This window comes from Pogoniulus pusillus, chromosome 7, assembly GCF_015220805.1.
Source record: "Pogoniulus pusillus isolate bPogPus1 chromosome 7, bPogPus1.pri, whole genome shotgun sequence".
Taxonomy (NCBI): domain Eukaryota; kingdom Metazoa; phylum Chordata; class Aves; order Piciformes; family Lybiidae; genus Pogoniulus; species Pogoniulus pusillus.
The window spans coordinates 39,505,227-39,528,187 of NC_087270.1; the positions used below are offsets into that span (position 1 = coordinate 39,505,227).

At 45.2% G+C, this 22,961-nt stretch overlaps 1 protein-coding gene across 3 annotated transcripts in view; it reads right to left on the bottom strand.

Annotated features, from left to right (window-relative positions):
• KIF13B (kinesin family member 13B) overlaps positions 1 to 22,961 on the bottom strand; it is a 190,703-nt gene that overhangs the window by 163,968 nt on the left and 3,774 nt on the right. For all 3 annotated transcript variants that reach the window (XM_064146678.1, XM_064146679.1, XM_064146676.1), the window contains exon 2: positions 11,760 to 11,853. In XM_064146678.1, the coding sequence (XP_064002748.1) occupies positions 11,760 to 11,853 (94 nt within the window). The remainder of the gene's footprint in view (positions 1 to 11,759; positions 11,854 to 22,961) is intronic.

The window sequence follows — 22,961 nt, forward strand, 5'->3', positions numbered from 1 at the left end:
GGTTTTATTCTAACTCTGGGAGCTGGTCTTGCTGCTACTGCTTTGCAATAGAAAGACACTACAAATGACATTCTATTTGCAGCAGAAGTCCACTCCTTAGATAATTTGCCATCAGAAGCCTTTGCCAGCTCCAGAAAAGTGCATGAAGGACAGGCTTCTTAGCAGCTACCACCATGAACCTCCAAATACTGTCTATAAGCAAGTCCAAGCCAACAATATTCAGGGTATTCCAGAACTTGCTGCTAGATTACACAGCCTATTAAAAGCCTTCAATTTAGGATGGAATTATGGTTACAAGTGTTTTACAGATAGAATCATAGCATGGGTTGGGTTGGAAGGGATCTCCAAAGGTCATCTAATCCAACCCCCCCTGCAGTGAGCAGGAACATCCTCCACTCAAAACTCTGTCAAGCCTGACCTTGAATATCTCCTGGAATAGGGCCTTAATCACCACCCTGGGCAACCTGTTCCAGTGTTCTGCAACCTGTTCCAGTGTTCTACCACCCTCATGGTAAAGAACTTCTTCCTAACATTCAATCTAACCTCTTCTCTAACTTCAAACCATTGCCCCTTATCCTATCACTGCAGGCCTTTGTAAAGAGTCTCTCTTCAGCCTTCTTGCAGCCTCCCTTCAGGTACTGGAAGGGCACTACTAGGTGTCCCCAGAACCCTCTCTTCTCCAGACTGAACAAGAAGAAAAATTATCAGTTTAGGAATTGACAAACCACAAGTTGAAGGTTATAGTTCAGATCACATCATATGGGAACCAAACTAATTCATCCATTCTCTTTACTCTTGCCCTCCAATACAGCAGGTTAGTACCAACATGCTTGGATCAGCAATGAGATCAAGAAAAGGCCTCCTTCGTGTTCAGCAAAGTGATATGAGGTGGCCAAAGATGATTCCTTGTAGTGGCATGGCCACCCAGTTCCCACTTCAAGAGGAAATGGTTCATGATAAACAGAGTTTTCACTTACAATATGGGCACGAGGTTTACAAATAACAGGTAACCCTAATTTGCTATGACTATGCTAGCCATAAAGAAGGTATAAGCAAATAGGTGTGACCCAACTGGTGAGCAGGGCCAGACTATAAAGGAACATGGTAATGCAGTTTATTTTCTTTAGCAGCACAAAATAGGAGACAGGTCTTTATAAAGCACATTGACACACTGTCCTGCTTCTCCTGGGACAGAGTCTTGGGCTAGCCATGGGCTGCAGGTCATTAGCAGTGTGGGGCTACAGGTTTATCCCAGACATCATGCTCAGTATAAAAGGGGAAGTTTGCTGAAGAGAGGGCAGCCTCCTCCTTGGGCTCCTCCTGACTCTGCCCCTCTTCTTTCTGTTCTCAATTAACTGTGCTGTACTTCTGCTGGGCTGAATACAACTTTATATTGGCATTGATATCAGTTCTGTTGTTTCATTAAATCCATTTTCATTTCAACCCATGAGTCTTCTCTCTTCTTCCCCATCCTCCTCTGCTGGGGAGGGGTCATCAGGTGATAGAGCAACTGCTGAACTTTAGTCCTAGGTTTCTAGCTCCCATTTTCACTTTTGCTCAAGTCATGTGAGTTAAAGCCAGCACACTTCCTCAAAAGCACAACTGGAATTGCAGCAACCCCCCTCTCTCCCAGCAGAACTCCTACTTCCCAATTTTACACAAGATAAGTATTTCACATGTCAAGCATTCACCTCCTTGTTCAGTACTCATCCCTTGCTCATGCAACCAAAGACTTAGGAGGTGCACAGCAACAGGCCCATATTGTTAGCCCTACAGTCCTCAAGACAATCTCCTTTCCTTGACTGTGCTGACTCTTCTCCTATTTAAGATCTTTCCAGGACAAAAAGATGACTTTCAATCTTTTAAGGAAGAAAATGACTTCTAGGTACTGCATCTGAAGGATTTCATAGAATCACAGAATCAATCAGGTTGGAAGAGACTTCCAAGCTCAGCCAGTCCAACCTAGCACCCAGCCCTGGCCAATCAATCAGACCATGGCACTAAGTGCCTCAGCCAGGCTTGGCTTCAACACCTCCAGGGATGGCAACTCCAGCACCTCCCTGGACAGCCCATTCCAATGGCAAATCACTCCCTCTGGGAAGAACTTCTTTCTAATATCAAGCCCATACCTCCCCTGGTACAACTTGAGAGAGTGTCCCCTTCTTCTGTTGCTGCTTGCCTGGCTGAGGTGCAAGTTGTATGCAGAGATGCAACAGAGCTGCACTAAAGTCAGCACCACAGGAAAATCTCTTAACACTGTTTCTGCAAACATGAACTTCCTGTGAGTTGTTTTGTGTCCACAAAACGCCTCTCTGCATGTTGAGAATGCAAACTTTGTGTCCTTTTGGATGTCAGCTATCAGTCTTGGGCATACACATCACCACCCTCCCCCCACAACTTACTGGAACATTTCTGCATTATGAAATGTTGTCTAAACCTGTCCCTTGTGAGACAACCACAAACTGACAAGTAACCCAGAATTTTGCATCTGAGTTAAGAGTTTATACATCATTATGAACCCTTACCCACAGAGCAAGCTGCTCCCCCTTAGTGCAAGGGGGTAGCACAGCCAGAGGGTGCTGCTTGCACACACTCACACCCCGCTCAGAATCTCTCCTACTCCAAGCAGTTCAACATAGCAGAAATTCACTCAGCTCCAAGAAAGATACAAAGCACAGACACATTGTGCCAGTTTGAGGCAAACTGGAATATTTTAGTGAGAAGAATTAGATGCTAGGCTGTGAAAAGGAAACAATGGTGATGACTACTGCACTCATAGGCTTGCTGAGATGGATAAAAACAAGAACACAAACACAGATAGGACAGACTGGGTCTTTGTCACAGCTGGTGCCTGTACTTTTCTCCCTGGCCTACTTCTGTGTAATTAATCTTTCTGCTTTCTACCCCCCCTTGCAGATCCTCCAATCTCACCTTCCACATAAGGCAAATTCTGGGATAAGGTAGAGGGGCAGGATGAAGTTAGAAGGGTGGTTGGGAGCCCTTCCTGGGGACTGTGGTTTCTGGGAGGGCTGTTGTGTTTCTGTATTACCTTGAACTTGTATATTTCATAGAATCATAGAATCAACCAGGTTGGAAGAGACCTCCAAGATCATCCAGTCCAAGCTAACACCCAGCCCTGTCCAGTCAACCAGATCATGGCACTAAGTGCCTCATCCAGGCTTTTTCTGAACACCTCCAGGGACAGTGACTCCACCACCTCCCTGGGCAGCCCATTCCAATGGCAAATCATTTTCTCTTTGAAGAACTGATTTCTGTCTATAGCTGTAAATATTGTAACTATCTGCCTGTACATTGTGCTAAGGTGTAAATATAAAGCTTCATTCCTTAATTTCCAGCTGGCTGAGTCTAGTCTGGGTGACTTCATAAGAGTGGGGAGGTGGGTAACACCCAAATCTCACACACCTAGAGTGCAAGTCATTTTCACCCATCTTCAAAGCCAATCATATTCTTTCTTTTAAATCAGAATCATGGAACTGCTTTGGTTGGAAAAGACCAAAGCCAATCTCCCAAGAGAGCCTATTCCAGTGTTTCTTCCATGAAAGAAGTTTCTTCTCATGCACCAGAGAAGGTTTAGATTGGGTAACTTCAAGCCAACTTGTCTCATTTTGTGTCTTGTTAGTGAGGAGAAGAGGCTGCATCTATCTTGGTCCAATCTCCTTTCTTTATTGTAGTTGTAGAGAATGAGAAGGTCTCCTCTCAGCCTCCTTTTCTCCAGGCTAAACAACCTGTGCACCATATCCTTCACCAGCTTTGCTGCCCTTCTCTGGACCCACTCCAGGACCCCACTGTGAGAGGCCCAAAAGTGAAGCCAGTATTTGAGTTGTGGCCTCACCAGTGCCAGTGCAAGCTTTTCATTGGTTGATGGACATTTTCCCCAACCAACACACTCCCTCCATATTTATCATTTCAACAAAAATGTGCAAATTTTACCACCTCACCACTCAGGCATTTCCTATGCAGTCAGCTACACTAAGATTAGCATTTTCCTTTTCTGCCAAGGGAGCATGAGATCTCCAGGACTCACCCCAGCAGGAGCTGATAAGTCATGACTTATTTTCAGCTTTTAACTACCTCTAGTCAGCTTACAGTCACACACACATCACAGCCAGAGGAAAGCTGGCTTTACCTGCACTCTGTGCAGACCAGATATTGTGTAACTGCTAAGGCTGTGCCAAACAGGAGCTCATCTTGCTTCTCAACATGCTCAGTGGTGCTGCTTTGGTGTGGGGCCACAACCATCACAGACTTCTGGCTAAGAGAGAATCACAGAATCATAGAATCAGCCAGGTTGGAAGAGAACTCCAAGATCATCCAGTCCAACCTAGCACCCAGCCCTATTCAGTCAACTAAACCATGGCACTAAATGCCTCATCTAGGCTTTGCTTCAATGCCTCCAGGGACGGCGACTCCACCACCTCCCTGGGCAGCCCATTCCAATGCCAATCACTCTCTCTGGGAAGAACTTCCTCCTAACATCCAGCCTATACCTATCCTGTCACTGTACACCACTGAAAAGACTCTGGCCCCCTTTCCTTGACACTTGCCCTTTAGATATCCAGAAGATTGAGAATATTGAGCATTGCTCAGATGCTCTTTTGGTCTGCTCCTCTCCAGGCTTAACAGCTTCAGGTCTCCCTGTTTCTCCTCATGAGTGACCATGCTGCAGTCTCTGCTGGACTGTCTCCACTAATTCCCTGTCTCTCAAATTGTGGTGTCTAGAAAAGGACACAATACTGCATATGTGGCCTCACTATGGCAGAGTAAAGGGGAAGGAGAACTACCCTCTACCTGCTGGCCACACTTTTCTGAATGCATCCTAGGAGACAATTTGCCTACTTGGCCACAAGAGCATACTGCTGGAACTCCTTAGAAAACAATCAAATGGAGTTTAAGCATCACAACTTCACAAGCAAAAACTTTGACAGTCTGGATGCACAAAAATAACCTTTGAACTGGAATAGATGCCTTAAAAGGAGACCTCTCTACAAAATTATTTATAATGATACTCAATTATTGAAATGCCTATTCCACAGCACTAATTGTAGAGACACAATGGCTGAAAAGGGAAAGCCCAGCTTTGTTTAACAGACTCATCAGCTCCAGTTAGCTGCACTCAGTTCTTGGAAGAGTTTTTTATCCTTTGCCAGTCTTTGGAAAGTCTCTGCTCTGCAAAATAAAAGGGAAAGCATCTGCCTCATCCAGGCTTGGCTTCAACACCTCCAGGCACAGAGACTCCACCACCTCCCTGGGCAGCCCATTCCAATGCCAATCACTCTCTCTGACAACAACTTCCTAACAACATCCAGCCTAGACCTCCCCTGGCACAACTTGAGACTCTGTCCCCTTCTTCTGTTGCTGCTTGCCTGGCAGCAGAGCCCAACCCCACCTGGCTACAGCCTCCCTTCAGGCAGCTGCAGACAGCAATGAGCTCTGCCCTGAGCCTCCTCTTCTGCAGGCTGCACACCCCCAGCTCCCTCAGCCTCTCCTCACAGGGCTGTGCTCCAGGCCCCTCCCCAGCCTTGCTGCCCTTCTCTGGACACCTTCCAGCACCTCAACATCTCTCTTGAATTGAGGAGCTCAAGACTGGACACAGCACTCATGGTGTGGCCTGACCAGCACTGAGTTCAGGGGAAGAATAACCTCCCTTGTGGTCTAGTTGACTGGCCAGGGCTGGGTGCTAGGTTGGACTGGCTAAGCTTGGAGGTCTCTTCCAACCTGCTTGATTCTATGATCCTATACACATCGGAAATTATTACAGCAGTAGAGAGAAGTCAGCCCTCTATTTGTAAGTACATTCTGTTAATAAAAAGACTCAAAAGGTAGTTTATTGGGCAGATTTAATAAATTATTTGTTTTAAAAATAACATGGCACATTCACAGGCCAGGGCCTGACTGTTACAGTACTGATTCCTGAGCTTGTATAATTACATGTCAATTACAGTTATGTCTGCAGGATATAACAGAACTCCTTTTTCTCGCCTGTCAAAAATCATACAATCTTAGAATGGTTTGGGTTTGAGGGACCACTAAACCCCCCTACAATGAGAGGGACATCACACAGTCTCAAGTTGTGCCAGGGGAGTTCTAGGCTCAATGTTAGGAGGAAGTTCTTTCCAGAGAGAGTGATTGGCATTGGAATGGGCTGCCCAGGGAGGTGGTGGAGTTGCCATCCCTGGAGGTGTTGAAGCCAAGCCTGGCTGAGGCACTTAGTGCCATGGTCTGGTTGGTTGTCTAGGGCTGGGTGCTAGGTTGGACTGGCTGAGCTTGGAGATCTCTTCCAACCTGGCTGATTCTATGATTCTAAGATGCTTGATTTTTAAAGCTGTATGGAAAGAGCCTTCTTCTGGGTTGAAGGTTGGACTGGATGATCTTTGAGGTGTCTTCCAACTGGAAGTTTTCTGTGATTCTGTGATTCTTGTCAAAGCAAGTGTTTCACGTGCACTTCTTAACCCTCGAGTCCCTAGAGAAATGTGTAAGGAACACATTCAGTTTGCAGATGCAGGAGAAAGTGAGGTCACTCAGTTATCATCCAGATTTGTTAATATATCCTTAAGTGACTAAAGCAAATAGCTAAAGACACTCTTTTTCTGAAGACTTGGAAGTGTTTCAGTAGCAGTTACATCCACACTATTTGTCATCTGCCAAAGTCAGGCCCCAAACAACTGGCAAAATACAGGTTGCTCAGAGGCCCATGCAGCCTGTTTTCAGGCAGGGGGCATCTACCACCTCATTGGACTACCTGTGCTAAGGGTTTCACTACCCTCACTGAAAAAAGAAAATCAAAACTTCTGAATTATTTTTAATAGGTTTCCTTGTAAAATGCCTGCAATTAGTAAAAACAGAATAAAACCACAAACAAACCCAAAACCCCACAACAAACAAACATACACACAGCCAAACCAAAGAGATATTAAAGAAACCTGAAGCAATTAATGTCAATTTGGAGGTTTTCCAGAAAGATGAATTCCCATAAACATTCCAATTGTTGCCTAGGATTTATCTATTCACTTCAATCAAAAACGAGTTCACGCCCTCCTTCGAGCCTCAGCCACCAAGTAATAACTCAGTGAGTAATCTCTGTAGCACACTGTAAACCCTGTGTTGATAAAGAAACTTTAGCCTTGACCTTTGCAACAGAGAGAACAGACGACTAGGGCAGGCAAACAGAAAACTCAGACAAGTCATGCTAATGACACTGTTCATTGCCAGCCAATCCCTGGAGAGTCACACATCCTGCAGAAGGGAGCTTTTGACATAGAGAGGTCATTTTGGGGAAACTGGTGACAAAACTCCAAGCTCTGTAGCAAATAATGTTGTGAAAGCAGCTAAAGGAAAGGTTGACCATTTCCAAACGGTGTAAGGTGCAATTTATGATGAGCTAAAGCACTCCATCAACACCCCCACCCCCAAGAGCAGCCCAAGGTTAGTAACAAAGTCTGGAGGTTATCTGATGGATTTTAGAATTAATCTTTTGTACACCATCAGGTTGCTGAAACCTTTACAGCACTGTTAAGGATTGCTCAGTAAAAGAACTCCTGCATTTCCCTATCTCAGGAAAGGTTGTTTCTTGTTTAAGGAAAAAAACAAGAAGAGGATGCTTGTATTGAAAGTGCCCTTTGAAAGCAAGTGTTTCACATGCAACAAGAGAAAAGGAGGCTCAGGGCAGAGCTCATTGCTGTCTATAACTACCTGAAGGGAGGCTATAGCCAGGTGGGGGTCAGTTTATTCTGCCAGGCATGCAGCAACAGAAGAAGGGGACAGAGTCTCAAGCTGTGCCAGGGGAGGTCTAGGCTGGATGTGAGGAGGAAGTTGTTGGCAGAGAGAGTGATTGGCATTGGAATGGGCTGCCCAGGAAGGTGGTGGGGTCTCTGTGCCTGGAGCAAAGCCTGTATGAGGCACTTAGTGCCATGGTCTGGTTGATTGGCCAGGGCTGGGTGCTAGGTTGGACTGAATGAGCTTGGAGGTCTCTTCCAACCTGGCTGATTCTGTGATTCTAAGATGCTTGATTTTTAAAGCTGCATGGAAAGAGCCTTCTTCTTGTCAAAGCAAGTGTTTCACATGCACTTCTTAACCTTCAAGTCCCTAGAGAAATGTGTGAGGAATACATTCAGTTTGTAGATAAAAGTGAGGTCACTCAGTTATCACCCAGATTTTTTTATATACCCTTAAGTGATCAATGCAAATAGCTAAAGACACTCTTTATCTGAAGACCTGGAAGTGTTTCAGTAGCAGTTACATCCACACTATTTGTCATCTGCCAAAGTCAGGCCCCAAACAACTGGCAAAACACAGAATACATTTCTGATGTTTTCTGCACACATTCATTCCCAGAGCCAGGTGAAATCATAAGGAATTACAGGATCATGGAATGGTTTGGATTGGAAGGGACATTTAAACATCATCTAGTCCAACCCCCCTATAGTGAGCAGGGACATCTTCAACTAGATCAGGTTGCTCTGTCCCTTTCTCTGGGCAACCTAGGCCAGTGTCTCATCACTCTCAGTATGAAAAAAAATCTTCCCTCTATCTGGTTTAAGTCTTCTCCTTTTTGCTTTAAGTCCACCCTGTCACAGCAGACCTTGTTAAATAGATTGTCCCCATCTTTCTTACAGTCTCCTTTAAGTACTGAAAGGTCACAATAAGGACCTGCAGAGCCTTCTCTTCTCCACACTGAACATCCCCAACTCTCTCAGAGGGTCCTCACAGCAAAGAGGTTCCTGACATCTGACCATTTTTGTGGTCTCCTCCCTTCATATGCTGAGGGTTCCAGAGCTGGACATGTCATTGCAGTTGGAGTTTCATCAGAGCTGAGCAGAGGCACTGCTGGCCATGCTGCTTCAGCTGCTGTCTAGGATGCAACTGGCCTCTGGGCTGTGAGCCAGCTTTTCATCCACCAGCACCACCAAGTCCTTCCCACAGCTGCTTGCAATCCTTTCACCCCCTCAGTATCTGGACTGGTACTAGTGGTTGCCCCAACCCAGGTACAAGACATTATACTTGGCCTTGTTCAAACTCCTTCAGTTTGCACAGGTCCATTTCTTGTCACACAGACCCACTTCTCAAAAAGCATGGGTGAGTGCATGACTTCCAAACTCCAAAGCCTGCTTCTCCTCCTGCACTCAGAAATAAGTGAAAACTCTGTGCCAGGTATTTGCCACTTTAGCTGCTCTGACTGAGAACTTTCCAGATGGACTGACATGTTATGTGGATCTCTGGCCTGCAAGAACCACCCTGGGGAAACAGGATAAATGTGTGTAACTGTGACACAGGCTAATTCACCCATTAAACTATTTATTTACAGCTCCTCTTCTCCCAGATTTGGTTTCTAGAAGTGAATGGAAGTGGGAAAATGAATGTATTTGCAAAAGTCATTGGTGGCTGTTCCAATTATTGCTCCCTGCCAGAGCACAGCTGAACCATGACAGGTGGGGATGTGACAGCATAGATTGGTTTCTAAAACCCTTTTCCCTGCTCCTAAACTGACCCTAGCAGCTTAATGAGAAAGGCAGTAAAGCTCTTAAATATTTTCAAACTTACCCTTCTTTCCAAGGATCCAAAGAGTGCATTTATAGTATTATTTACATTTCTTACTTGTTTAATTAAAAGCACTCTAGCTTTGCCAAAACTCCTTTAGCTCCCTTTAGACACTAGACAAGTCTCAAATCATAATGAATTACTTTACAGCACGAAGTTGTTGAGGGTGGATTTTGGAATAGAAGCAGAACCTGAGAACAAATCAGTCCCCAAACTTGGAAGAACTATAAACAACTTAACCTTTTCCTTGAGCTGGTACTTAAGATTCCTCTGATGGTGCTGCAGAAGCCATGACAGCAGCCTCTCTCCAGGGTATTACACAGAATCATAGGGCCAGGGGATGGTTTAGGCTGGAAAGGACCTTTAATGATCATCTAGTCTCACCCACCTTCTGTGAACAGGGTCATCTTCAGCTAGAGCAGGCTGCTCAGAGCCCCATCCAACCCAACCCAGGATGGGGCTTCTGCCACCTCTGGACAAGCCATGCCAGCATCTCATCACCCTTATTATAAAACCATTCTTCCTTGTATCTAGAATAAGTCTCTCCCAGTTTGGTTTAAGTCCATCAGCCCGTGTCACAACAGGCCCTGCTAAAAAGATTGTCCCTGTCTTTCTTACAGACTCCTTTTAAGTGCTGAAATCCCGCAACAAAGTCTCCCAGGAACCTTCTCTTTTCCAGGCTGAACATCCCCAACTCTATCAGATGGGACCCTGTTCCAAATCCTCACTATCCCAACTACTGTCTCAGTGTTTGTAGGCAAACCTTTAATGCAGTCAATGGGCATCCACTTCGCCCTGTTCTGTTAAATCACAGCATATAAATCTACTCTGCTTCCTGCCTTAGATTAGCAATGGGTATTTGTGAACATGCAAATGAAGCATTCTTCTGGCTGGTGCACTGGTTTCTCACACTGGGCTCACCATCTTGTCTGAGATGTCAGCATCATTGCCAATTGATTCCTCCCTTGCCAGAAGGCACAATTTACATTGATGCTTTCTCTCATGGCTGCAGCAAGAACAAGTTTTAAACTTATATTTAGGAAAATAAAGGATGCAGCATTTGATTAGTTGCCAGGGTTTAGAGGAACTATGAAGAACATTGCTAATACAGCTCTGGCTGACTGAGAATCTCAATTTCCTGCCATTTTTAGCAGTTTCAAAGGCTCAAATCAACACAGGTATCTGGCAGCTAAACAATACACATGTTTCTGGAGGAGGTGGACATTGATACAAATGAAAACACTCTACCACTCACAGCCTGCTTGATTTTGAGAGCCTTATTGAAGCTCCAGTCCTGCTGCCTGTAATAAGTCTTCCAACTGATGACAAGAGAAAGTACATTTTGGACCTGGTGATATTTTTGCTTTTCCTCTTCCTACCAGAAGTTTGAATCACCAGAAATGAGGTAAAGAATACTTCTGCTAAAAACTTGACATGAAAAAGCTCTGATATGTCTTAAAGCTCTCCTCTGTGGTTAACTGATTTTCCTTTCTCATTTCTATCACCTTTAAGACCGCTTCTTTTCTACCCAGAAAACAGATCGTGACTTACTGTGGATATCCAGTAAAGGTTATTGCCTTTTCCTGCACCTCTGTTATTTTGTTTCATACATACATTTTATTCATTTCCTCTCCTTGCAAACAGACAATTAAGTAGTCACAACCTCAACCTTATCAATTATTACAGGACTTTTCAGTTTCACAGTAGTTAAAACAAACTGATGCCAGTTCTGACATAAATTTGTCCCTACCCTTAACCACCTTTCCAAGTGTTTTTGAAGTGTGCAATGCCCCAGTGTCAAAGTACTCCTAGAGCTACACCTCATCAGCATGGTCCATGCAATAAATACAAGCCCACTGGGAGAAAACAACTGTTAATTTTATTCCAAACTGGTCCCCACTCAAATTATTCTGCAGATTTCAATTTCTCCTGTTTCATAACAGCACTTGAGAAGAACTGAAACAGTTCACAGACCCATGAATGGGCAACACATTGTTGAGAGCAGGAAGCAAATGCAGCAAGCACTAGGTTTCAAAGCATCTTTCCAGCACAGTAAAATCAGCCTCCGTTTATGGGTGATGGAAATGACACTGCAGGAAGAACATACACTATGTTTGAAACAGAAAGCCCTCTATCAGGGCCTACATTTCCTAGTTGTTAGCCTCCCTTTACAAAACCTGCCCTTCCTAATTCAAAAATCTTACCTGGCATCTCCTTTTGAAAGGTTGGTGTTTACAGGATGAAGAATAACCTTGTTTGCATCCACATCCACCACACATTTTGTATGCAGATCAAGCTCTACAAAGAAATGAGAAAGTGTCAAGTGCTGCTCCTAAAGCAGTGGGATTATATACAGCATTACTTCCTCCAGACACCAAATTTATTCATGCAGCCTGACAGCCACCCATCAGCTAGAGAATAGAAACAGGACTATTGCCAAATTCCACTTCTAGAGATATTCTGATGGGATGGATCCTGTCCAGCTTTAAAACATGCACTCCTTTCAAAGGAAGAAAGAGCACTTCGACTGCACTGAAGGACAACCAGCACACACAAGCAGTGTGTGCTTCTTCTGGGGAAAGAGCCATTAGGCATGGTACCAATGTGACAGCTCTTCTTCTTGCCCTCTCAATGCCTTGCACGCTCCGAGGGAAAGCTGCTCCTACCATCTGCAGCACGTTTTCCCCAGCCGCTGTTATGACACTGCGGCATGTCACACCAGCTGCCAGTCCTGGGGCACCTGCCTGGAGAAACTCAAGGCCCAGCACAAAAAAATGTAGGTGTGAGCATGTAGGAAAGGGCTTAGCCTTCCCCAGAGGCTGCCAGTCAGCTGGAAAGCTCCACTCTTCCAAACGACACTAAGCAATGGGTATGAGTAATGGGAATACTTGGAACGTAGGAGAATGCTCAGCCGTAGAGGCGGGGGCAACAAAATGAAAGCTTCAGATAACACCGACAATCATCCAAGGTATCCACCCAATGACAAATGGAGCTACAGATCAAAACTTCAAAAATCACACAGCCAATTGCAATCAGAGTCACTGCCTACAGACACAGGGCCTGGACATAAACAAGTCCAGTCCCATGCCCTTTCACTCCAATGCTGAACCTGGCAAGCGCACCCAAATGCCCATACCTATAAACATGACACACTGCTCACACCCAGCAGACACTCTGCAATGCCCTCACGCTGTGGTGACGAGGGGCTACGCTGAGTAACCTCCATGCAGGGTTCACCACCTTAGCTGAATCACCAAAATATGCTCCTTGTCTAATCATGTTAATTATAATCCTCATCCTCCTTCATCTCCGCTCTTTCCTTCTTTGCCACCTGTACTTGCTCTTTCACCTCACAGCACCTTATAAACTCAGACTGCAAATCTCTCCGACAAACACTGCAGCTCTAATTATTGCATGGCACCTTGCTGGCTTCTTGGTACTGCTAAATAACATAAGAGGAAACTTCTTTTTTCCTTCTTCTTCATTTCTTGAAAGAAACATTCTAGCCTTTTGCTACTTGAAACACAGAGAAAGCCCAAGCTCAGGATTACTGCTCAGAACAGGCAGTCACATGAAACCCAAATCCAACCGAACAAAACTCCTCCTCTGTTATTAAACTGTGCTTTTGGAGAAGGAAAGAGACAGACAAGTCTCAGAAACTAGTGTTTATTTTAATTTCTCTCCATGCCCTGAAAGCAAATTTGCCTATCATTAATATGCAACACACGCTTGCTCAGATGAAATTATATTCTTCATAGGTCCCATATCCAACAAGCCACTTTATCTTGGTCTGGCTGGTTAGTGATTAACATTCTGTATTGCAGTGACCTGCTTTGCAGCTGCTGAAGAAGGCTTTTTTTACATGTCACCTCCCTTATGTGACACAGAAGTATGTCCACTCTGTATATAAGCAGCATGGTCTCTATCACTTATTCCGGTTCATCTCAAGAGTGGGTGCTGGTGGCAAGTTCTGCATCCATGACTGCCCACTGAGCTCAAAGTCTTGCTAATATACACCAAACTTCTCTTTGTGAAATATCTGGAAGAAAGCTCACAGGCAGGACATCAGAGTTCCTTAAAGTCACCTGTCCTCAGAGGAAAAGAAATTTGTCATCTACAACACAGGTTCTTCTGCCCCTGTACTCAGCACTGGTCAGGTCACACCTTGAGTGCTGTGTCCAGTTCTGGGCCCCTCAATTCAAGAGAGATGTTGAGGTGCTGGAAGGTGTCCAGAGAAGGGCGACAAAGCTGGTGAGGAGCCTGGAACACAAACCCTATGAGGAGAGGCTGAGGGAGCTGGGGGTGTGCAGCCTGCAGAAGAGGAGGCTCAGGGCTGTCCTCATTGCTGTCTCCAACTCCCTGAAGGGAGGCTGTAGCCAGGTGGGGTTGGCCTCTTCTCCCAGGCAACCAGCAATAGAACAAGGGACACAGTCTCAAGTTGTGCTGGGGAAAGTCTAGGCTGGATGTTAGGAGGAAGTTGTTGTCAGAGAGAGTGATTGGCATTGGAATGGGCTGCCCAGGGAGGTGGTGGAGGCACCATCCCTGGGGGTGTTCAAGAAAGGACTGGATGAGGCACTTAGTGCCATGGTTTAGTTGACTGAATAGGGCTGGGTGCTAGGTTGGACTGGATGAGCTTGGAGGTCTCTTCCAACCTGCTTGATTCTATGATCACCATCACAAAGGTAAGATTAAAAACCCTCACTTAAGCATCCTGCTGACAGGAGACAGCATGTTTTTGGGAGACATGGCAAGCCAACCTAACAGCTATTGCCAAACAGAGAGAACTGTCCTTCCTTCTGGCTGCTGTGCCCAGTGCTCACCTTCCACCAAGAATGTGCTCACCAGACCCCTCTGTAAATCACTCTAAGTTACTTCAATAGCAGAAAACTATTCAGCATGAAATATGTTCAGACAGTTACATCAGCCCAGAGAAAGGCCTGAAGAACATGAAAGGCCATGCAAACAGTGAGTAGACCTCCACAGAGAGGACAGAAGAGGAACACCCTCTCCCAGCAGAGATGAAGAGCTACATCAGCTCACAAGCGTCCCATTAAATAACCCCCTAAGAAACGGTTATATTGAGCCTCTAAACTGGGTCATGTATCCAGACAGCTTTAAGGCTACTTACCCCAGTTACCTTGGTGAAAGACTCACTCCTCCTAACTGAAACAGTTTGAATTCTGGCTTAACAGCATATCATACACTTCCTATACATACTGGCTCCATTACAAAGCATGTTCTTGGACCAAATTCTAAGACCTTTAATGCTTCCAGTAGGCGAAGAGATGGAAATCATATTATCATAGTTTCCACCTCATTAAGTGTTTAATATCATTAAAGCAGGTTGGTCTCATAGACACATTACCTTCCTGCTCTTTCAGATACGATCACACGCTGACTCCACCCTGACTTTTACTAGTTGCAGTGTCTCCTTGGGAAGCAGTGTACTCACTGTCCCTGAACAGGCAGCAAAATTAGGATGGATTACAATAACATGGTAAGCATTAACAACCAAACCCACCTCTTAGATCACCTTGTAGCAAGGACTCACTGGTCAGGGGTAGGTATTATTATTTCTTTCAAATATACAGCAATTTTGTTTCAGGCAGCACAAAATGTAGGGGATGTTAAAAGACATTAAAAAGGCCAAATGCTGGGTCCTATACTACAGGCTTTGCAAATTGAAGCTGGAAACTGCCCAGTGGAAAAGGACCTATGGTTGTCAGTCAAAAGCTGGCTGAAGATGAGTCAGTGTATGCCCAGGTGGTCAAAAGGCCAACAGCATTCTGGCTTGGATCACCAATAGTGTGGCCACTAGGACCAGGGCAGGGATCATTCCCTGGCACCAGTAAGACTGCACCTCAAATACTGGGTGCACTTTTGAGCCAGTCACTCCAAGAAGGACATTGAGGTGCTGGAGTGTGCCCAAAGAAGGACAATGAAGCTGGTGAAGGCTCTAGAGGAGCATCTGAGAGAACTGGGGTTGTTTAGCCTGGAGAAAAGGAGGCTGAGGGAAGACTTCGCTCTCTACAACTCCCTGAAAGGAGGCCAGACTGAGGTAGGGGTTGGTCTCTTCTCCCAGGTAACAAGCAACAGAATGACAGGAAACAACCTCAAGTTATGCCAGAGGAGGTTCAGATGGGACATTAGGAAAGAATTCTTCACTGAAAGAGTGGTTAAGCATTGGAACAGGCTGCCCAGGGAAGTGATGCAGTCATTGGCCCTTGACGTGCCTACAAAACACGCAGATGTGGCCCTTAGGGACACGGTTTAATGGTGGACTCAATGATCTCAGAGGTCTTTTCCAACTTCAATGACTCTAAGAAGTGGCTCAACAAGATTTAAAATCTCACCTATTATTATTGCTAACTTGCTTCTACCTCCAGTCATTACCAAGCAAACACAATCAGCTCTTCATCTGCTTCAGTAAACTCAAGAAACTGATCAGCTACCTGGTTTTCAGAACTAAACTCAAACTCTCAGTATCTCAAGCCACATTTATCATAGGGAATGAAAGCCTCTTTCAAAGCTTTGGAGTATGACAGTGTGATATCCATAAGAAAAGGGTGACAAGTGTCTTAGTCACTCTTCCACATTGGCATTTCACAGTTGAAGTGTTCAGCAAAGCCCAGTGCAAGAATAATTGTTAAGTCACATGTGTCCAAGTTAGTCAGAGGATTAGAATCTCTCTGAGATTCTTATTTTACATGTGAAACTGCAATGTAGGGCTTGAAAGGGGCCATTTCCCTTCCCATTTCCCTTGATTTTTCTATGCCTCTCTAAAGTTTTCTATGACACTAAAAACAGGATTTGAGCAACGCAGATCTTGGCTTGTGTAAATCCTGAACGTCTGTGTCTTTGATAAGCTTTATTTCCTTCTTTCTTATTTAAACAAATTCACACCACTCCCATACACTGTGGGCTCTTTCACTAGCCTAAGAAATCCCATGTCTTCCAAAGAGGGTGGAAGAGCTAGTGAGCAGGAGAGAGCTGGAAAGGCAGAATCAGGAGCAGCACACCACCACATGCAGTGGTGGATTCAGCAGGGACTGGTCTACTCCCAGCAACAGGTAGGAGTTTATCTCCTGTAACAGCAGTCACACCTCTGGTAATCATCAACTCGTGGTAGCTGATTTTCCACAACAGTCTTAGGAAACACCATCAAAGGTGCAACAGACTGCAGAGGTGTGTGGCAGAGTCCCTGTGAATCCTGGAGGAAGGGGAGAAGAGACACATTTTGGAAAATGTAGGATGTTTTCATCTCTGGGAAACCTCCATCTTGATTTAGGGAACTGTCATCAGAGATGAGCTCTAACTAATGACATCTGGTTGGATAATGATGTATCCAACTCACTCTCTCTAGCAGGGTATGCAATCAAACCCAGTGAAAACATCTGAACAGCTACGCAGTGACATTGGAGGTTGTCCAACCACTACTCTATAAAGTCATACTACCTTTACACTTACTCTGTCTCAGAAGCAAATACAATGCTCCTAGCAGGTATTACTGTAAAAACTCTTAAAGATGCTCACAGGATCACAGATCATACAGGATCAGAGGATGTTAGGGGTTGAAAGGGACCCAAGGAGATTGAGTCCAAGCTCTTTGCCAGAGCAGGACAACACAATCCAGCACAGATCACAGAGGAACACATCCAGACAGGCCTTGAAAGGCTCCAGAGAAGAAGACTCCACAACCTCTCTGGGCAGCCTGTGCCAGTGCTCTGGGACCCTTACGGTAAAGAAGTTCCCCCTTGTGTTGAGCTGGAACCTCCTGTGCTGCAGCTTACACCCATTGCTCCTTGTCCTATCCCAGGGAGCAGTGAGCAGAGCCTGTCCCCCCCTACCCCCAGCCCTCAGATGTTTAAAAATATTTATCAATTCCCCTCTAACTCTTCTCTTTTCCAGACTAAGCAGTCCCAGGTCCCTCAGCCTCTCCTCATCAGCCATGCCCTCCAGTCCCCTCATCTTCCTCATAGCCCTCCACTGGACCCTCTCCAGCAGATCCCTGTTCCTTTTCAACTGGAGAGCCCAAAACTGAATGCAGTGTTCAAGATGAGGTCTCAGCAGAGCAGAGAGGAGGGGCAGGAGAACCTCCCTTCATCTGCTGGACACACTCTTCCCAATACACCCCAGGATCCCAGTGGCTTTCTTGGCCACAAGGGCACACTGATAAAGTAAAGAAGTCTGTCTGCAAATTTTTTAAACTGGTGGTTGGGACCACAGCATCCAAAAGGCTTTTAGCACAACAGCCATGGTAGCTGAAAAGTCTGTCACCACTCATTTGACCTTCCCTATTTCCTTCTTCATATATTCTACTTTTTTCCACACTGTACAAGATGGATCAAGGAAAAGCACTTCCTGCTTTACAAGAACCTTTATTTCCATACAGATTTTCCCACCAAAATTTCATTTTAAGACATTAATTCCTGATGACTGACAGTTTTTCAGCCCCTTCAAATAACATCTCACTGAAACACAGATGTGTTATAACACAAGTTGGACGAATTCTGTGACAGATTCCTCACAATCCCACTACCATGTCTCGTCAGACCCCACCTGGAGTACTGTGTACAGCTCTGGAGCCCCCAATACAAGGAGGACATGGAATTGTTTGAGCCAGTCCAGAGAAGGGCCACAAAGATGCTCAGGGGGCTGCAGCAGCTCTGCTATGAGGACAGGCTGAGAGAGTTGGAGACAGGAACTTTTCAGTGTGGAGAAGAGAAGGATTTGAGGAGACCTTAGAGTGGCCTTCCAGTATCTGAAGGGCATCTACAGGAAGGCTGAGAAGGGACCATTGGCAAAGTCTTGTAACGACAGGATGAGGGGAATGAGTTTAAACTGGAAGAGGGGAGATTTGGACTAGATATTAGGAGGATGTTCTTTCCAGTGAGGGTGGTGAGACACTGGCACAGGTTGCCCAGGGAGGCTGTGGAGCACAGAAGCACCCAATGTGATCTTTGATCACATTGGGTGCTTCTGTGCTCCACAACCTCCCTGGAGGTGTTCAAGACCAGGTTGGATGAGGCCTTGAGCAACCTGCTCTAGTGGGAGGTGTCCCTGCCTACAGCAGGGGGTTGGAACTGGATGATGCTTGAAGTCCCTTCCAACCTAGACCATTCTATGATTCTATAGTGACACTCAAGGTCTCCTTGGAGACAGGACATTAAGCTGGGAACCAGCATGCCTGCTCTTGTAGCATTTCTGAAGAGCTAACTGAAGTATGAAAAATACAGTGTGAAAGGTTTAAAGTGCATGTACTAAGCTCCTAAACCAAAATTGGCCTCAAACACAAAAGCTCAGAATAATCTCCTGTAAAGACTGAGACAACAGAAATTTCATATTTTAAAGTTGCCAGTAGATTTTCAGGAGATTAACATTCCCTTGAAGGTTAGAACTGGAATGTTGTAGCCTGAGCCTTCACTTTGCATTGAATAAGAAATTAGAGATGGTTTAGTGTGCCTTTCTTGGTCCAAAAAACCCCAAAACCCAAATGACAATAACATTGAGAGTCATTTAAATAGTAACTCTGAAGTATGTAAAAGTTAATTTATCACAAAATTAAATGAATGTCAACCAAAAAAACCCAAACTTGAGGCTGTTGTTTCGTGAGTTTCTTTGTTTGTTTGCTTGTTTGAAAAAGAAATGTGAAAGCAAGCTCAAACACAAAGCTCCACAAGCTTTCTTGCCAATATTTGTTGCCTTAGAGAGACTTTTCTCTTTGCCCTTTGCTATGCAGAAGCCAACACAAATAGAGGAAAAACTAACCAACTGGATGGAAAAGCATGAAAACAACCTACAGCTAAATGACAATGTTAGGATCTGAAATGGAAAAAAAAAAAGGTGTAATAACATTTGGAAGGCATTAATTATTAGATGTAGTGACTGATGCATCCTGGACAAAATATGGAAGCTTGACTTGCCCCTTAAGTCAAAGAATCATAGAATCATAGAATCAATCAGGTTGGAAGAGACCTCCAAGATCATCCAGACCAACCTAGCACCCAGCCCTGGCCAATCAACCACTCCATGGCACTAAGTGCCCCAGCCAGGCTTTGCTTCAACACCTCCAGGGATGGCAACTCCACCACCTCCCTGGGCAGCCCATTCCAATGCCAATCACTCTCTCCGACAACAACTTCCTCCTAATATCCAGCCTAGACTTTCCCCAGCACAACTTGAGACTCTGTCCCCTTGTTCTATTGCTGGTTGCTTGGGAGAAGAGGCCACCCCCCTCCTGGCTACAGCCTCCCTTCAGGTAGCTGCAGACAGCAATGAGCTCTGCCCTGAGCCTTCTCTTCTGCAGGCTGCACACCCCCAGCTCCCTCAGCCTCTCCTCATAGGGTTTGTGCTCCAGGCCCCTCACCAGCTTCCTTGCCCTTCTCTGGACACCTTCCAGCACCTCAACATCTCTCTTGAATTGAGGAGCCCAGAACTGGACACAGCACTCAAGGTGTGGCCTGAGCAGTGCTGAGTACAGGGGCAGAATAACCTCCCTTGTCCTGCTGGCCACACTGCTCCTGAGCCAGTCCAGGATGCCATTGGCTCTCTTGGCCTCCTGGGCACACTGCTGGCTCATCTTCAGCTACTATCTATCAGCACTCTCTGGTCCCTTTCCTCCTGGCTGCTCTCAGCCACTCTGTCCCCAGCCTGTAGCACTGCTTGGGGTTGTTGTGGCCAAAGTGCAGAACCCTGCACTTGGCCTTGTTAAATGCCATCCCATTGGCCTCTGCCCACCCATCCAGCCTGGCCAGGTCCCTCTGCAGGGCTCTCCTACCTTCCAACAGCCTCACACCTGCTCCTAGCTAGTCTACCAATACGAAGCCTACACAAGCATCCTTCAAGCTTCTCTGGTATATATGAATGAACAGGGCAAATGTACCTCATGAAATTTTCAGTTTGCAGCAATTAAAGATCATTAAATATGCATGAGTGCATCTGGAGGAGCATACCACTTTATCTAACCGTGGTGATGAGGTGTAAGGCAGCACGAACTGGTGAGCACATAGAAGGAGAGCAGTCCTTCCTCGCATGTTAACACTACGTTGTCCGCATGGTTAAAAACAGCCTTCTGCTGTCTCATTTTCTGTGGGACAAGAGCTTGACAAACAGCTTTAGTAAAGACACTCCATGTATTACCCTTACTCACAGTCTGCTCTGCTGCTGTGCTGCTCAGCTCAGTGAGAGCAAGCAAATAAACCAGCTTGGTGACATTCTGATGCAGCAAAGAACTCGGGAGGAAATTCAACACAGCTCTATACTGCTGCTTTGTTTTGAGCTGCAGAGTGAACAGGAGCAGAACGCAATGGTGTTTGCTCTGCTATCAACCACCCCAAAGCCCAGGCACAACTATTCACAGTTTGTTCTATCTGATCTCCTGTTGACTGCAGGAGGAGCAAGAAAACAAGAAACCAGAGCAGCAAGGTAATCTCACCCTGCACTTCAGGCTAGCTCTAAAGACGACATTAGCACAAGAATTGTTTGCCCTTGTGGCATCCACATTGGACTGACTGATAGGTCTCAAAGGCTTCACCTGTGGAGAGCAAGCTAGTAACACCTTAAGCATTCTTAACATACAATTGCCTCACGGAGGACCAGAAGATGAAACAAGAACTCAACATGCTTTGTCACAGTATCTTTGGGTTAACCCTGCTCATACCACGAATGCTGTTTTACAGGTTATCAATCCTCAGGAAGCAGTAAAAACTGAAGGCAATCTCGTAGGACAAGGGCAATAATGAAGAAAAAGTTTTGTGGCTTGCATACTGCCATCAAGATGCAACAGTTGCCACTTCATTTATTCTAATACCATAATTCACCTTGTAAAACTGATTGCACAAACTCTAATTTAGCGACGAATTGCTTCTGTTGTAACCTCCAGTGGGAAACCAACCCAGCAATAATACAAGAACAACCCCTGCCTCCTCCACCAAAACCTTTTCAAGTGACTGAAAACCCAAATTCCTCCAGGGAATAGGACATAACATTGGTACCTAACACCATGCATAGAAGCTTGTACAACTACAGAAGGAAACTCCTTCATTATAAGCACTGGAGACAGAATCTTCATCATCAAATCACCAAAAAGATTGCTGCTTCAACACAGAAACCAGTCTGGATGCCAACAGACACCTGTACATACCCTTACAGGAAATCTAGATATTTTAACTGGGAGCTACAGGTCTTCCTCCACCATCCTACAAACAGTTTAATCTGTTAGTGCTGCCAGAATCCAGGCTATAGTCCCATACTATGTAAACCTGACCTGGTACACCCACACTACCACTCCCGACCTGAGCCATTAATGCCACCACCCACCTTTGAGCCAGCACCAGCACTTCTACTGCTCCTCAATAAATTCCTTCCAAGCACTAAACACAGCATTTTTGTGCAGTTAGTTTCCTGCTTTTCTTGTTTAAACAGAAAAGTATGAACCCAAGTGAGACACAGCCACACGACAGCTTCAGCCATACCCTGGACTATAAATCATAGTTTTTATTATTAATAAAAGATGTTCTATTTTAATTAGCACTACACTGGATTTATTCAAAAGGCACAGAGAAACACAAGGACTGCATGTACTTATGGATCCCTGTACACCAACATCACCTGAAACCAAAACATTAAGATAAATACTAATCTAAAAGCTTCCAGCTGCTTTTTTGCTTTGCTCCCTGGCATGGCTTGAGCTTTCACACAGCATTTACCCAAAATGAGTATTTGCTAAATGAACTGAAACACTGACAATGCTCATAAAAGGAAATCCACTGCAACTCCAAAATACAACAGCAAAAGAACTTACTATTTTCAAAAATCCATCTGAAAAAGGAGATATTTCAGTGACTGATAAGTCCAAGAAAACAGAAGACAATGAGTCCTGTTGAACCAGACAGTACTCAGTTAATTAATTCTTAATTCCCTCACTGCAAGAATCATAGAATCAACCAGGTTGGAAGAGACCTCCAAGCTCAGCCAGTCCAACCTAGCACCCAGCCCTAGCCAGGCAACCAGACCATGGCACTAAGTGCCTCATCCAGGCTTTTGTTCATCACCTCCCTGGGCAGCCCATTCCAATGGCAAATAAGAGAAAACAAGAAAAACATAGAAGTGCTGAAGTGGGCCCAGAGAGGGGCAGTGGAGCTGGTGATGAGTCTAAAGCACAAGACTTGAGGGAATTGGATGAGGGAACTGAGGTTGTATAGTCTGGAGAAAAGGAGGCTTATGGGAGACCTCACTTTCTAGAACTACCTTAAAGGAGGTTGGAGTGAGATGGGTGCTGGTCTGTTCTCTCAATTAATAAGTGATAGGAGAAGTGGAGTCTCAAGTTGCTCCACTGGGGGTTTAGGCTGGACATTATTAGAAACTTCCTCACTGAAAGGGTTATCAAATACTAGAATAGGCTCCCC